Genomic DNA, 14,196 nt, shown 5'->3' with positions numbered 1-14,196 from the left:
ATCGTTAAACCAAACAGGAAAGAAGCAGGAAAGATAACTGCAAAAATAAGAAACAGAATTCGGATAAGTTTGAGAAACAACTTCTGAAATGGATGGATTCATATTTTTCCACTCTCTAAATATATATATATATATATATATATAATATATATATAAATTTTCCTTCCATTAGCAGTTCCTTCGCTCATTTAAAATTAAAGAAGTCGTAGTAGAAGCAGCGACAGTGAATTAAGAATCGGTCTTGTCGACTGTGATTAATTGCAGATAATATTAATATTAATATTAATATTAATGTTAATGGAAGTAAAAGAAGGGAAGGAGGTGATCACTCAGGAACGGCTTGTTAACATCATTTATTTTCTGAGTCAAATGGGACGAAACGAGCATCCTCACCTCATCCGAGCTCATCATTCCAATCGAAATGGGGTTTATTTACGAGGTTCGTTCGTTCGATCGTTCTTAATTATATATGGAATTGAAAATTTCTTCTCATCTTGTTTTAATTCTGATTCTTCTTATATTTGTGTGAATTAGATGTTAAGAAATGGCTATCTCATATAAGAGGAGAAGACATGCCCGATTTATTTAGCTGGTCTTACAAGAGGTAATTAATTAGCTAGAGATCGAACTCGATCGATCTGTGTTAATTAATTATTATGCTCTCTCTCTCTCTCTCTCTCTGTCTCTCTCTCTGTCTCTCTGTGTGTCTGTCTTGTAACACGCACTGAAAATGATCGATCGAGGAGTTGCATGCAGGAGGTATAAGAGCGGTTTTATTTGGCAAGATTTGGTAGAAGGCGAACTAATTACTCCAACAGCCGACAACGAATACGTCCTCAAAGGAACCGAAATCATCTCTCGTATTTCTTCTTCATCAACTGGTAATTAATTAATTAATTAATGGAATCCCGAACGAAATTATCTCTTTTGCCTTTCATTCATGATCATGCATCCAAACAATATTTCTTTTAACTGTATGTTGGCATGCATGGGTTTCTTAATTAGATGCTTGCAGATTCTGTGGAAAGATATGGAATTCAGGATTCGGAAACAGTAGTACTGTAAAACTACCAAAGCAAATGCAGGTGATGGAAAAAGTTTTCCACATGGAGATCGAAGACGCGTTCGAATGGGAAATGTCAAAAAAGACGACATGGGTAGAAGAATATTATTCATCATCAACGAAACTGAAACAAGCAGCAGCGAAGAGCGAAAATAAAAACAAAAAGAATATTAGGAGTAGTCATCTTGAACTACCAGGTCCACCACCACCATCATCACCACCCATGAACATGATAATGTTCCCAGCTGCCGCTGCTGCCGCTGCTGCTGCTGCTGCTGCAGCGACATTCTCCAAGAGTCGGAGTCGTTCTAGTGGAACCACTCCCGTGGTCATCAAGTATTTCTAATAATGGCAGATCGAACCTGCAAATCAATCACAACATACATACATGCATGCGTTGACCCTTTAAATCCAATCGTACGTGGAGCCCAATTGCTCGTGATCGAGTATCATGATTGCTTGAAGCTCCTTCAAATTAAGGACTTAATTCAGAAATTCAGAAAAAATATATATATATATATATATACTTTGCCTTCCCTAATTCTTTTATTTCTTTTATTTCCCGGTTCTTTTATTAGGTTCTTCGATAAATTATCGGAAGAATGAGTCATAACAAGTCTTCTGTAAACTACAACAATATCGTGAGAATGATTATTTTTTTTTAATATATAATAGAATAATTTTTATTGTTTTACTTTTACTAATGTATGGTTGTTATTTATACTAAAGCCCGAGAAATTGCATTCCTAAATGATGTCTTGCAAAGTTATGAAACGTTTAGAAAAATACCAAATATCGCGGAATTTTTTACCATGGCGAATGACTAAATTTAGCCGAAACTAACATCCATTCGCTGGAATATATCGCCGAAATCTTCCCTACAACTCTTTCATTTCTCTCTCCATGCGAAGATCTTGGCATATACTTAATGGATTTTTTGCTATAGGGTGAGAGGTTAGAGTTTTTCTTTCCTGCTAACAAACACTTTACTTCTAAAAGAAACCAACAACTAGAGGTAGAAGAATTAAAAAAAAAAAAAAAAATGATCTTCAACACTCTTATCTTCATCTCTACTTTTCTTCTTCGGAACTACCGTCGGAAATAGCCACCCATGAGCTTCATGCCTTCATCTCTACTTTGCCGGAACCGTCGCTGCAAATACCAACCGTGAGCTTCAACTCTACAACCACCACCGTCAACCTTGGGAGCCGAGCAATCTCATCAACATTGTGTTGTTGTTTAATGAATAATGAGCGAAGAATTTCACCGGATTCGCCCAAGTGTGAATTGGCAAAATTTACTAAAAGTCTTTACTTTTTGCAAATAAATGATGATGATGCTCTCAATCAAATAACGGCCGTACAACATACATACTGCATCATTTATTTGTATAATAACAATGGATGAAAATATTGGTATCGATGGGTAGATTCTTATGTAGCCATTCTCGTACCTCCTTGTAACCGCAATTGATTAATGATGAATTTCCTTTGTTTCAATATTGGGGCCGGGTAGACTGCACTACTATAGCATCATTCAAAGTCTCATTTCAATCACAGTTTAAGTGAGTAAGAGAGATATCCAATGAGAGTAAGGATTTAAGTAAATAAGAGAGATATCCAACGAGAATAAGGATTAGCACATTTGTTTTTTTTAGGTACAAAGGGACTTGTTAAGCCAGGAGATGGGGATATTAGATGCCTTAATTGACAAAAGTTGAACCCACGACCTCTTCACTAAGAGGTGTTGATTTCACCACTAGAACAGCTCTGCGTTTACAAGATTAGCACTTTCACTACAAAGACATTATGAAAACTATTTTTCCAGATTCCCAGCACAACTTAAAAATAAAAAGACAACTTCAACTTAAGGGTATGTCCCTGAACTTCCCTGGCTCATCTTGAGCTTAAAATTCTAAGCAGGCAACTCCAAGTTACGTTATGGTGAGATTGTGACTTAGGATAAAAAAAAAAAAAAAAAAAAAAGAGATTGTGACTTAGGATGATTTGGTTTAAACCCATCAAAGTTATAGGATATTTTGGTAAAAGTTGATTAATATGAAATTATATATGCAGTGTTTGTCGTTTTATGGTCATGCCAATTAAGGTTAAATTGTCTACGTGTACGTGTATTGACCCAATCTAACCGCCCTATAGGATTATGTTAGGGTCAAATTGGGGTATTGAGGGTGAAGGTGGGGATCAAATTAAGATATCCAGGACTCAAGGTCAGGGTTTTGACAAACATGCATGGCCCAATCTAACCCTGTTTAATTAGCTCGATCTACTTAGACTGTTGTAAAATTGGTCTCTCTATTCATATAGATCATTGGGGTAACTTGGTTTTGTTTGAAGGAGTAGAAGCTAGGGAATTATATATCGACACTTTGGCCAGTACAAAGTTAAGGCTATTGAACCAAACAGGAGATCGAGAAGGAAAGATAACCGCAGAAATTAGAACCACCTAGAATTCTGTGTAAATTAATGGATTTGTACAAAGGTCAAGTATTCATCTTGTTACACTATAAGTTTTCCTTCCCTCAGTAATTCCGCATCTATTGAGAGGTTTATATTTTATACATTAAGTTTAGGGTTTAAGTAGAAGATTTGCTTAAACTTAATTGTTGCATTCGGCTAGTATTTAATTACAGGGAATCGTAAGTATTAAGGTTATTAGACTTTTTCGTAAGTCAATTACACTGTCGGATAGTAACCAATCGAACGCTCTACATTAGAACATAAATTTTATATTTCAAATACCTCAACACCAAATACAAGGATCAAAACATATCCATATACTAAAAAACAAATCATATATTTTGTTGATTTACTTGAATAACTGAGAATCCTAAACTTAGACGGTAGACCCAAATCAATGTCAATGTAGGTGAGTGTGAATGATTACTAACCTCTTAGGTTTGGTTTGTACCATTAGACACTTATATTAGTAATATTCCTCTCCTCATAGAGACAGCTACTATCCAAAAATAAATGTACATATAGTTTTTTCAATTTTGAACATTAGAAAAAATGAATCGGTGTACAATCTATCCTGTTTTTAGGTCTACTTAAGTTAAAGACTTAAAAAGTTAAAAGAGAGGAGAGTGGTGTTTCGACCAAAAACAGAAGAAGAGTGGTGCATGTGCTGATCTCGATCTCGTTAGGGTGAGACCCGATTCCGTTGAAGTAGTAGAAGCGAGTGGAGTTATCAGCACTTTGGTCAGTTCACGCCGTTAACGAAACGGTAGAGAAGGAAAGCTGACCGCGTAAACCAAAACCAGAACCAGAATTCGGATACCTTTGAGATATAAATGGAATTTCTATAAGCTCTCAAGCTTTCATATTTTTCCACTCAAAGATTCAATTTCGTAAATGGAAGTGAGAAAAGGGAAGAATGTGATCACTCAAGCAACGCGTACTCATATCATTTACTTTCTGAGTCGAATGGGACGAACCGAGCATCCTCACCTCATCCGAGTTCATCATTTCAATCGAAATGGGGTTTATTTACGAGGTTCGTTCTTTCCATATTTAATTTCGATGTCCATTTTTTCTTCTTCTTCTTCTTCTGATTTTGTTCGGACTTATTATTATCTGATTCAATTACAATTAGACTAGTTATTTTTTTGTGAAGATGTTAAGAGATGGCTTTCCAATTTTAGAGGAGAGGACATGCCGAATTCATTTACCTGGTCTTACAAAAGGTTAGGCTTCTCTGTTTCACACTTGTAATTAAATGGTCGATCTCTCTCAAGTCTCAAGTCTCATCACACTTCATTAAAAATGAGAGTTGCAGGAGTTACAAGACAGGGTTCGTTTGGCAAGATTTGGTGGAAGACGAACCACTTACTCCGACACGCGATGATGAGAACGAATACGTCCTTAAAAGGATCCGAAATCGTCTCTCATGTTTCTTTAAGTGGTAATGCAATCACTTGAAAAGTCATCTCTTTTTTTTCCTTCCTAATAGTTCTATCTATAACTGGTAATTAATTAATAAAATGTAGAATCCATTATTGAATTTCTGTTGTTGGATTCTCAGATGTTTGCGTATGCTGCGGTGGAAAGAATGCTTACTCGGAGAAATCAACAACCACGACGACGACGTCGACAGAAGAATCAATGAAAGTGAATGCGAGAAAACCACCAGAGAAAGACAAGAAGAAGAGGGTGGAGGTGCGCGAACCGCTCACTGCGTACCCTGTCCCTGTCCCTGCTGCGACATTCTCCGAGACTCAGAGTCGTCGTCAATCTAGTGCAGCAACGTCTAACTTACTCACTAGTTGTGCTGAGGTCGACACCAACGATTCAGCATTAATAATGGAGAGTGATTGGGTCAATAGAGCTTCGAAGAATCCTTCAATGAATGAAACAGAGATCACGGGTGGATCTCCGAGGGTCCTCGGTAGCGCTTGGAATCAACAGAATTCCAGGTAAAAGTGTAATAAAACTAACTAATTTCATCTTGTTTGATCCTTTCTTGCCATTTGAGACAGACGCTGTTTTTCTTTTCTGTTGTGGAATTAGCAGGAAACGCTTCAGAACTGGTTCAAATATTTCCAATGGCAGGTGAGCGTCTTTAATTAAGCTCGTGAGTGCCATACTTCCTGCCGCCGCCGGAGTCTTCTGTATGCGTGCTGCAAGAATGTCATCAGATTTGGATAATATAATAGAATTATTTCTCTTAATTTCCTAATAAGAAAGAGTATAAGCTAACCGATTTCAAGGATGTGAATTCATTTGGTTTCAGGCAATGTGGAAAGACATTCAAGCCCGACAAATTGCATTCACATATGATGATGATGATGATGTCTCCCAAAGGTATGAAAAGCTCAAGAAATGGTGGTGGTGGTGGTGTTGCTAGTACTATGGCCCCAAAAGTGAGATTACCATGGAAATAATAAACAGATCGACTCGTCAAAGGGAAGCATCAACCCATTTCTTGACATGCTAGCTAGTTAAACTGCACGTTTGGGTAAAAGATTATATTCTATGTATCTGTCCCCTCGCTCTAGCCTGTCTGTCCCTTCTCGCCCCTTCATCCCCATCCCTTGACTCTTGTTCTCGAGCTTTCCTCTAAAGCAGTAGCTAGCCGACCTTGGTCATGGGCCTGGGGACTCTCCTTCCCTTCAACATTGCAAGAGAAGTATTAATTGTTCCACAAGAGGCCGCCTCACCTTGAAGCCAACTCCATTATGGACTAGCTCCCAGCTTCTAGGAATAAGAAGAAGAAGGAAAAAGAATCAAAAAAAGGTTTATGGCCTTGTATTTAGTTGGCCTTTTGCTTCAGCCTGTGTTTTGCTTCTTTATTTTTGTCCCTCATTGGCTTGGTATGGCTGCTTGGCCCTTGTATAGGTTCTTGTTCTTCTTGTTCTTCTTGTTCTTCTCTTCTCCCCCACCCCCTTTCTTTCTTTCTCCTTTTGGGTTAATAAACTCTTTATTCATTCAAAAAAATATCATCAAAAACTCTTTATTCATCCAAAAAAAAATCATCAAAATTGTTTTGCCACGTGTTTGGCCAAACAAACATCAATTTTAAAGATAAACTTAAAAAAAATACAACTTCAACCTACCCGTCCAGCTTCATCCATGCTCAATTCAAGAATCATTATATTAGGCCAATCTATTAGGCCAATCTATCACCGGAGAAGACACTGTTTATTAAAAAAACAAATTTATTTCATGGTACATATTTTTAGGTATGGTCAAAATAAAACTTATATTAACCTCTCTAGGAAAATTCTTTTAAAAGCATAATAAGAGGGATTTACAATAAAAGGGGTTGGAGACTGCCACCAAACTCTAATTAGAGAACAAAAACCCGAGGACCTTTGGCCAAAATATCTACCAATAAATTCCTAGATCTATGCACATAATAGAATTTAACCTATTAGCAAACTTCAAATTTTCATAATCAAGGATATGGCTTGCCTGCTGGGGCTAAACTTGCAGCCTTACAATCAGAAAAAAAATTGCTACTTTATGCAACTGTAATGAAAGAGCAATATGTAATGCATCTCTAGGTGCTATTTCAGGAATTATCTCTAAAACTCTTGTACAAGCAAAAGACTTTGTAGCTATGAAATTTCCTCCTAGTTCCCATGTCAAACAACTTCTTCAAACCTTATGACTAGTTGAATCCCAAGATGCAAATGTAGGATTTCGAATTTGATTTTCCAGCTAAACTGAACCTTTAATTAGTGAAAGTCAATTGATTTTGTCCAACAGATGATGGTTCATCCATATTCAGCATGGACAATATTTCCCCTAGTGAAGTATGAAAAAGTATAAGAGTTTTTGTAAGTGATGGAACCCTCCTTGTAAAAAGGCCAGAGTTTCAGTCCTTCCATATGACCCAACACAAAACATTCCACATGGAGTAAACTAACTCTATATTCCTAGAGTTTTTAAAGCCTAAACCAATAAATCCCACCCAATCTATAATAGTAGTACTAGTGAAAGAATCTGCCTCCAACTAAAGAGTGGATGTGCTCTATAAACTTGTTGAGCATGATAATAGTGAAAAAGCATATGTTCCACAGTTTCAGGTGAACATAAACACACCAAACTAAGAGAAGTTTGAGATTCATTCTTTTTAAATACAGCTTGACCTATTGGAAGTGCATCATGGGCTGCTTTCCATTAAAAGAATTCTAATTTTGGTGAGTATGCTGATACTCTAAACCTTCTTCCAATGAGAGATGTTTGAGGGAGAAGCACCATCATGTACCTGCAAATAAGAATTGTTAAAATCTTATAATAAGCTGACTTTATGTTGAAGTTTCCCTATTAAGTGAAATACCAAACCTATGTATCCTTTGTTTCTAAAGAAATTATAGCTATCTCCTTAATTGCCAAACCTTTTGCCAAGAAAATATGGATCTGAGAAGAGGGGCATACCATTGTTTAGCTTTCCACAAAATTAGTTTATCTACCAATGTAGGTCCATTTCGCGACTGGGGACCATAAATGAAATGAAAAGATAGGAGTGGGGTCCATGGATCATTGTAAATAAGAGTTGCCATTCCATTTCCCACATATGCTAAGAAACTGTTGGAAAAACAATAATGTAACACAACACAAGCATTCTAAATCCATTGCATAGAATCTGGGAGGGCGGGAGGGCATGGGAAGCAATTTGCTACTATCCCTATCCTGATGAATAGATAGTTTGCAATAGAGATTGAACAAAATATGTTAATCTAAATAATTGGTTTTAAATTTACCTAATTATATGGAGCCCGTCTAGCTCAGTTGGTAGAGCGCAAGGCTCTTAACCTTGTGGTCGTGGGTTCGAGCCCCACGGTGGGCGACTATATTTTATTTTTGTCATTTTGTCATTACTTACAAGTTCTATACAAAATTCGATTGAATACATAGTTTGTGACGCCCTTAGTTTATTTTCAATAATAATGGTTAAGAAAATCAATCACCAATTCAGCATACTACCTATCTAATAGCAAACATTCTTGCATCAACATGCTCTAGTAGAAATCCATACAGCTTCTTTCTCAATCTATCTATTCTCTCATTAACCTCTATGTCATCACTGACCACATCTTCCAACCATTGATCTACTCTTTTAAGCTGCCCAAGAAGACCCTTGGTCACATCATTTTCTTCCCCCTGTTTTAAACCAAATCCGTTGCTCAATGAAACCTCCAAGTACTTCAAGAACCATCCACGGGAAAACAAGAGCAGCCGCTTGGCTAGAGAAGCTGTATCTTTCAACCCACTACCCTGTACCAATTTCTCCTTCTCAGTGCTCATCTTCTTTGATGCATGTACCACAACCCCCCTTCTAGGAGAAGGCATCTTCTTGGTGCTCAAATCACACAGACTTCGCCTGAATTTTGGGGCTTGCTTTATTCTGAGGTGAAAGGCTCTTCCTGTTGACTTCTTTGGTTGAGGCAGAATCTTCTAACACAACATAATAGCGTTTATCATTGTGCAGAGGTTTCTTTCTCATCCTGATTGACAAACAAAGAGAATTTGGAAAGATTGGTATCTAAAGCAGCTTGGACCCATGATGAAGAATCCACAGCTTTACCAGTAACGTTTGTGCAGGTTTCTGGTGATACACTTGGTATACTACTAGAAACGGTTTTCCCTTCTGGAGATTTCGTTGCCAGTAAGGCATTTACGACAGTTGATGCTTGCTGCATGCTCTGGTGGAGATTTAGAAATCCATCCACTACGAGTCCTGGTGAATCTTGCTGCAGGTTGGAGTGACACAATTCCGAAAACATGCTAAGAGAGAACGGGGAAAAATTAGCAAGCAATAGAACAAGAACAGCTAATGATAATCAACCACTTCAGAAACATTCAATAACCCTGAGGCAGATAATAGAAGAACACTTCAACAAAACAAACATTCCATGGCAAGCATTGGTTTTTTTTTTGGGGGGGGGGGGGTGGGGGGGGGGGGACGAATAAAATTCCAACCTGTATGTTATTCTTTGATTTATGTAACTATAAATTCTTTAATTGAAAACCATCGACAAAACATGAGTAATATCGTAAGAGACTGACAAAATGGTGTGATCCAATCGGAACTATTGAAACTCCAGTGTACGACGGATAGTCCATATAAAAAATAAGAGGCTGCAAGCCTTCAAGCAGTGAAAAGAGATGATAATAAGAAAAGACCAAGTACCATATACCTCATGCATCGAATGACAGACTCTGCAGCTGAAGCTTCTTGTAATGCATCTACCGCAGCAACAAATGCATCATTTCTATAATGCAAAGCATCCTACATGCATTCCCAGTTATGACAAATTTCAGACCAAGGACATGATATAAACTAAAATTCTGAAATTTAAGTTAAACTTGAGTAATTGGATTGAATCAGATTAATGTGATTTGCTCTTCCACAAACGTGGGATATTGTTTACACGAAAAGGATATTCTCTTTCCTAAAAACTTCTTCTATAATATTCTGATTACAGCAAATAAGGAAATACGTAGAGAATACACAAAATATAGGAATGCATATAGAGATACCTTCCCAAGAGCATGAATGCTACATGGCAGTAACTCCCACGAAATGCTCTGATCAAAATTCTTTGTAGAACTAACAGGAACCTTAACAAGATGGCATGCAATACTTTTCTCCTTGGGCTTCATGTCTCTTTTTAATGGCCCTTTTGGTATTTTTGGTGACGAGCCATTACTTTTATTTGATGGTGGTGACTGATTCAGACATTGATGCTTTGGAGCAGACTTACTCCTGGAAGAAGCCTTGTCAGAAAAAACCTACAGGAAAACAGGGCAAAAGAGAAAACACACACTCACACCATTGATTAAATGTCATATCTCTGTAAATGACTCGATGAGCTAATAAATTCATTCAGCCCTAAATATCAATCCCAGAAAGTGAGAAAACCGAATAAGGAAGGAAAATCAGAATTATCCGTAAAGTAAATAGGTAGGACTCACAGAAGCAGTATCGGAGAAACTGGAAAAACGTACGCCGTTAGCATTCTTTGATTCTGGGCTATGGTCCCATCCTTTCCGCATCGTATCCAAACTCAGTCTTTGAAACTCCAGGTCCTCCTCCACCTTGGCATTATTCGCCAAGGAAGTTGAAGTTCGTCTCGGCTTGGCTTGGTCTCCAGTGTCTGAACAGGTCTTCACCTTCGTCGTCTTCAATCCTTTCTTCCTGGTGGCGTTGTTTGCATTCTCGGAGCCATGTTGTTTGCTTTCAATCCCATCTTTCTTACCGGCGCTCTTCACATTTACCAAACCCTTAGTTGCCGCAGAGACATCATCATTAGGTCGAACCAACAACCAATCGCTGGAGACCAAGTCGACAGGTTTACCAACACAAGGTCGCCTCTTGGGAACAGGCTTAATACCACGAAGAACAGGAACAGGATAAGCAGAGTCGAGGCGAGACACATGAAGGAACTGGCCGAGCTGGATCTTATCGCTGAAGATCAAATCGAGGTCCTCATTGGAGATAGAAACATAAGCCGAATGCAGGGAGTCGGAAACCTTCAAGAAGAAGCCTTTACTCTGCCAAGGATCATCACCGGCGGCGAGTGCAGGGACAATCTCGAGCACCTGCAATAGAGCGGAGCGGTGCTCACCGGTGACCTTGATGCTTCTGTCACTGATATGCTGGAGTAGCTTCAAGAGCACGCCTTGAGTAAGCGACGCCATGAGAGACGTCCCTGAGTTGTTTGTCTGCAACTGCAACCACCACAACACATGGAATGTATATCTCTCTCTCGTTCTGCGAGTGAGACAGATTGAGAATCTCTCTCTCTCTCTCTTTCTCACTCTCTATATGTGTTTGGGAAGATGAAACGGGGGGATCACGTGACATCGGACATCGAGGATAATGGCGATTGGTTGCCAAGAAGCAGAAGAAGACAACGTGTGAAAGGATTTAAAAGGGTACTTCTGGGTTGTCGAGACCTGAAGGCAATGCAGCTGCAACAGGATTTCGTGCTTTTCAATTGGGTTGGAAATTAAAATTCTCTTCCTTCCTTGGGATATCTATCGCTTTCAGAAGCGAAGAAAGAAACAGTGACGCAGTTCCCCAAGCCGAAGATTTTTGATATTCGAACAGAAGAGTAGGAGTAGCCGAGTAGGGGGCCTAGGGGGGATTCAGGATTTTCAGCCTTTCAGTGTATGGTAAGGCTGGTATCCAGGAAAGACTACTAGTAGCTAGGTGTCCCACCCTAGGACTAGGAGGGAGGAAACGACCACGACCAAGCCCAAGCTCAAGCCCAAGCCCAAGCCCAAGCCCAAGCCCAAGCGGTATGAAATGAAGTGCCACGAAAATTTCCTATTTGAACGGCGATGCTTATGACTTGCTGGATTGAACTGGGGACCACACTCCACGTCGTCGAGATTATTATCTGTAATCGAATTGCCCTTACACTACTGACTACACTACATGCCAAACAAAAGCATATCGGATTCAACTGGTACTTGGGTCTAATTCTTTTTTTTTCTTTTTTTCTTGTTGGTAGAAGGTCTAATTTTCAGTTCCATCCAATCATGGACTGAAAATTGACCTGGTCGGATGCTTCATGAAGTGACGAACCTCATCTCCTCAGGCTTACGGAGTGGGAGCCCATACGGCCATACCTAATGACCCTACAGATCACGTCAATTAAACCTCCTCATTTTAAATCAAGTCTTAACTGCGATTATCAGTTCTAATCCCTCCATTAATATTATTATCCATCAAGTAAAATAGAAATAATAATTGAGATAAAAAGGGAAAGGATGCCTTGAAAATATCAGGTTTATTAATTTTTACGCAAATCTAGATCACTTAAAATACTTAATCCCAAAGGATTAGGCGGAGAGACCAACGTTTCGACTTTCGATTTCCTTGAAGTACTAATTCCCAAAAAATAAAAATAAAAATAAAAATTGAAATCTTTAACTACTTAATTACATCAGATTTATGAAAAAAATTTATTAAGTCTAACGTAATATAATTTTTTTTGTTATTATTTTATTAAGTTTTCATAAATTCCATACTTACAGGCTTACGGCGACCGTGACTTTGTTTTTTTCATTTTTTTTTTTTGGGGGGGGGGGGGGGGGGGTTGGGTTGGGTCAAAGCAAACTTGGTTGCGGCCATGACAGTTAAAAGGATAACCACGTAGACTTCCGCACGTCTTGTAGAGGGCGACACGATCCCGATGATTTGGTGGGGTCTACCCAAAGTCTCTGCAATGCAATCTGTTGAATGATGATGAGGTAAAGCACGGCAGCACGTAATGGGGACTGGGGAGGTTAGGTTAGGTAGCTCAGGTGTGGCAATTTTGCATCTGATTTCCAGCGAATCTTGATCGACTTGGATTCCAATGAAATCCAAGGGCTGCTGCCCGCCCTCAATTGCCTCCTTCTTCTCATTTCTCATCATTAGCTGTTAATGAGTGTAGTAGGATCAAACAACAGAATCAGCTTTCAAGCTTTCATGGATTCCGACTAACTCCATAGAAATTAACTAGCCTCACTACATACCTTTTAAATCAAGGCGGAAATCTATCGACTTTGTTCACGATGTAACCAAAACCCAAGTCCAAATCCAAATCAATATTGTCTAGACCTACAAGGACGGGTCCAAAATAAGCGATAAGCCCATGCAAAGCCCAACTATTTGGATTCTTGGAGTTTTGGACTTTCTCACCTCTAACATGATTGTCACGGATCCATGTCACATCCATCCATCCATCCATCGGTACAATTTCCTTCTTCCTCGCTACGATCCTCATTCAACAACTTATTAAGAAGGTTCAGGAACGCTGGGGCTTCATCGTCAACTGATTATTCTTCAACAGCTGCTGCTTCTCGCCTGTCCCACCAAGCCAATCGAGGCGTCTCCGCATCTCGTTCACATTTTTGCCTCCCGAGTAATTCCTCTTTTTTTTTTTTTTCATCTTCTTCTGCTTACTTAACTGGATTTAGTTCGTTGATTAGGGCGTCTTGGTGATAGAAAGTGTCTAATCTTTACATTTTCTCCAGAACCAGCAAACCTGTGGCACAACGTGGAAATGTTGCCTTTCTCTCTCTTTTCTTTTCAAATTTTAACTTTTTGGGATAAAGAAAGAGCACCGCTGGAGTTGCATTTATATGGGTGTCCACTTAGGTGTTTTGGCATAGCAAAAACCAAGATTTAATCTTCGTTCCTACTGCCAAGGCTGTAAAATATGTGGCAGCCAACGGGTTCTGTGAATGGAACAGATGGTGGACTTGAGAGTTTAGGTTGATCGAAGGTAGTGGTTTGTTGAGACAGTACAAGTGATGTCATCTCAAAGATTTCAGTTTCGCACTTAAAGGCAACATAGCCATCAGATATCATTATTTCTAAGAAATTAGGGAAGAGCATGCTTGTTGTAGATTATTTGCTCCCATTATGGAATCTTTAGGAATCATGTACCTTCTTTTGTTTTGTTGTTGAAAGGGGAGAGGGAGTCCTTATCGCTGGATGGGTAGAGTCCCATTGCCTATTCCTAGTTTGGGGAAAAATTTTTGGGTTTTACACAAGCAAGGAAAGTTTGTGTATTTGCAATTGATACAAGGTTGCCAACACAAACTATATGCAACATTTGTTTGCAAACTGGGTGTGTGCATTAGGGTCGGATGGCGGGAGTGCATAAGGTT

General features: G+C 38.9%; 1 protein-coding gene, 1 non-coding gene and 1 pseudogene across 3 annotated transcripts; 2 read left to right on the top strand and 1 right to left on the bottom strand.

The window, feature by feature from the left end:
- Positions 1-297: 297 nt before the first annotated feature.
- Positions 298-5,963, top strand: LOC149003782 (uncharacterized). Its single transcript, XM_089138856.1, has 7 exons — positions 298-439; positions 535-604; positions 757-881; positions 1,006-1,391; positions 5,302-5,495; positions 5,593-5,631; positions 5,813-5,963. The coding sequence occupies exons 1-7, from the start codon at positions 298-300 to the stop codon at positions 5,961-5,963; spliced, it is 1,107 nt and encodes a 368-aa protein (XP_088994982.1).
- Positions 5,964-8,301: 2,338 nt separating this feature from the next.
- TRNAK-CUU (transfer RNA lysine (anticodon CUU)) lies at positions 8,302-8,374 on the top strand. Its single transcript has one exon. It is a non-coding gene; the product is annotated as a tRNA-Lys (tRNA).
- A 76-nt stretch (positions 8,375-8,450) lies between these two features.
- On the bottom strand, positions 8,451-11,667 carry LOC149003780 (protein CORTICAL MICROTUBULE DISORDERING 7-like; annotated as a pseudogene). The gene is made up of 4 exons (XR_016170317.1): positions 10,504-11,667; positions 10,069-10,320; positions 9,726-9,817; positions 8,451-9,312 (listed from the first exon to the last, which is right to left on the bottom strand). The product of XR_016170317.1 is annotated as a protein CORTICAL MICROTUBULE DISORDERING 7-like (transcript).
- Between the last annotated feature and the right edge of the window lie 2,529 nt (positions 11,668-14,196).

Source organism: Hakea prostrata, chromosome 10 (genome assembly GCF_041222555.1).
Source record: "Hakea prostrata isolate BN-2017 chromosome 10, UWA_Hpros_2, whole genome shotgun sequence".
Taxonomy (NCBI): domain Eukaryota; kingdom Viridiplantae; phylum Streptophyta; class Magnoliopsida; order Proteales; family Proteaceae; genus Hakea; species Hakea prostrata.
The sequence above is the reverse complement of the archived record's forward strand: the minus strand, read 5'-3'. Positions and strand labels throughout refer to the sequence as shown.

Bases quoted from the DNA above. Each gene is read 5' to 3' on its own strand.
- LOC149003782 (XM_089138856.1), top strand. From the start codon at position 298: ATGGAAGTAAAAGAAGGGAAGGAGGTGATCACTCAGGAACGGCTTGTT. The intron at 440-534 runs GTTCGTTCGTTC...TGTGTGAATTAG, and splicing joins AAATGGGGTTTATTTACGAG to ATGTTAAGAAATGGCTATCT. The intron at 1,392-5,301 runs GTCATCAAGTAT...TCCGAGACTCAG, and splicing joins CTAGTGGAACCACTCCCGTG to AGTCGTCGTCAATCTAGTGC.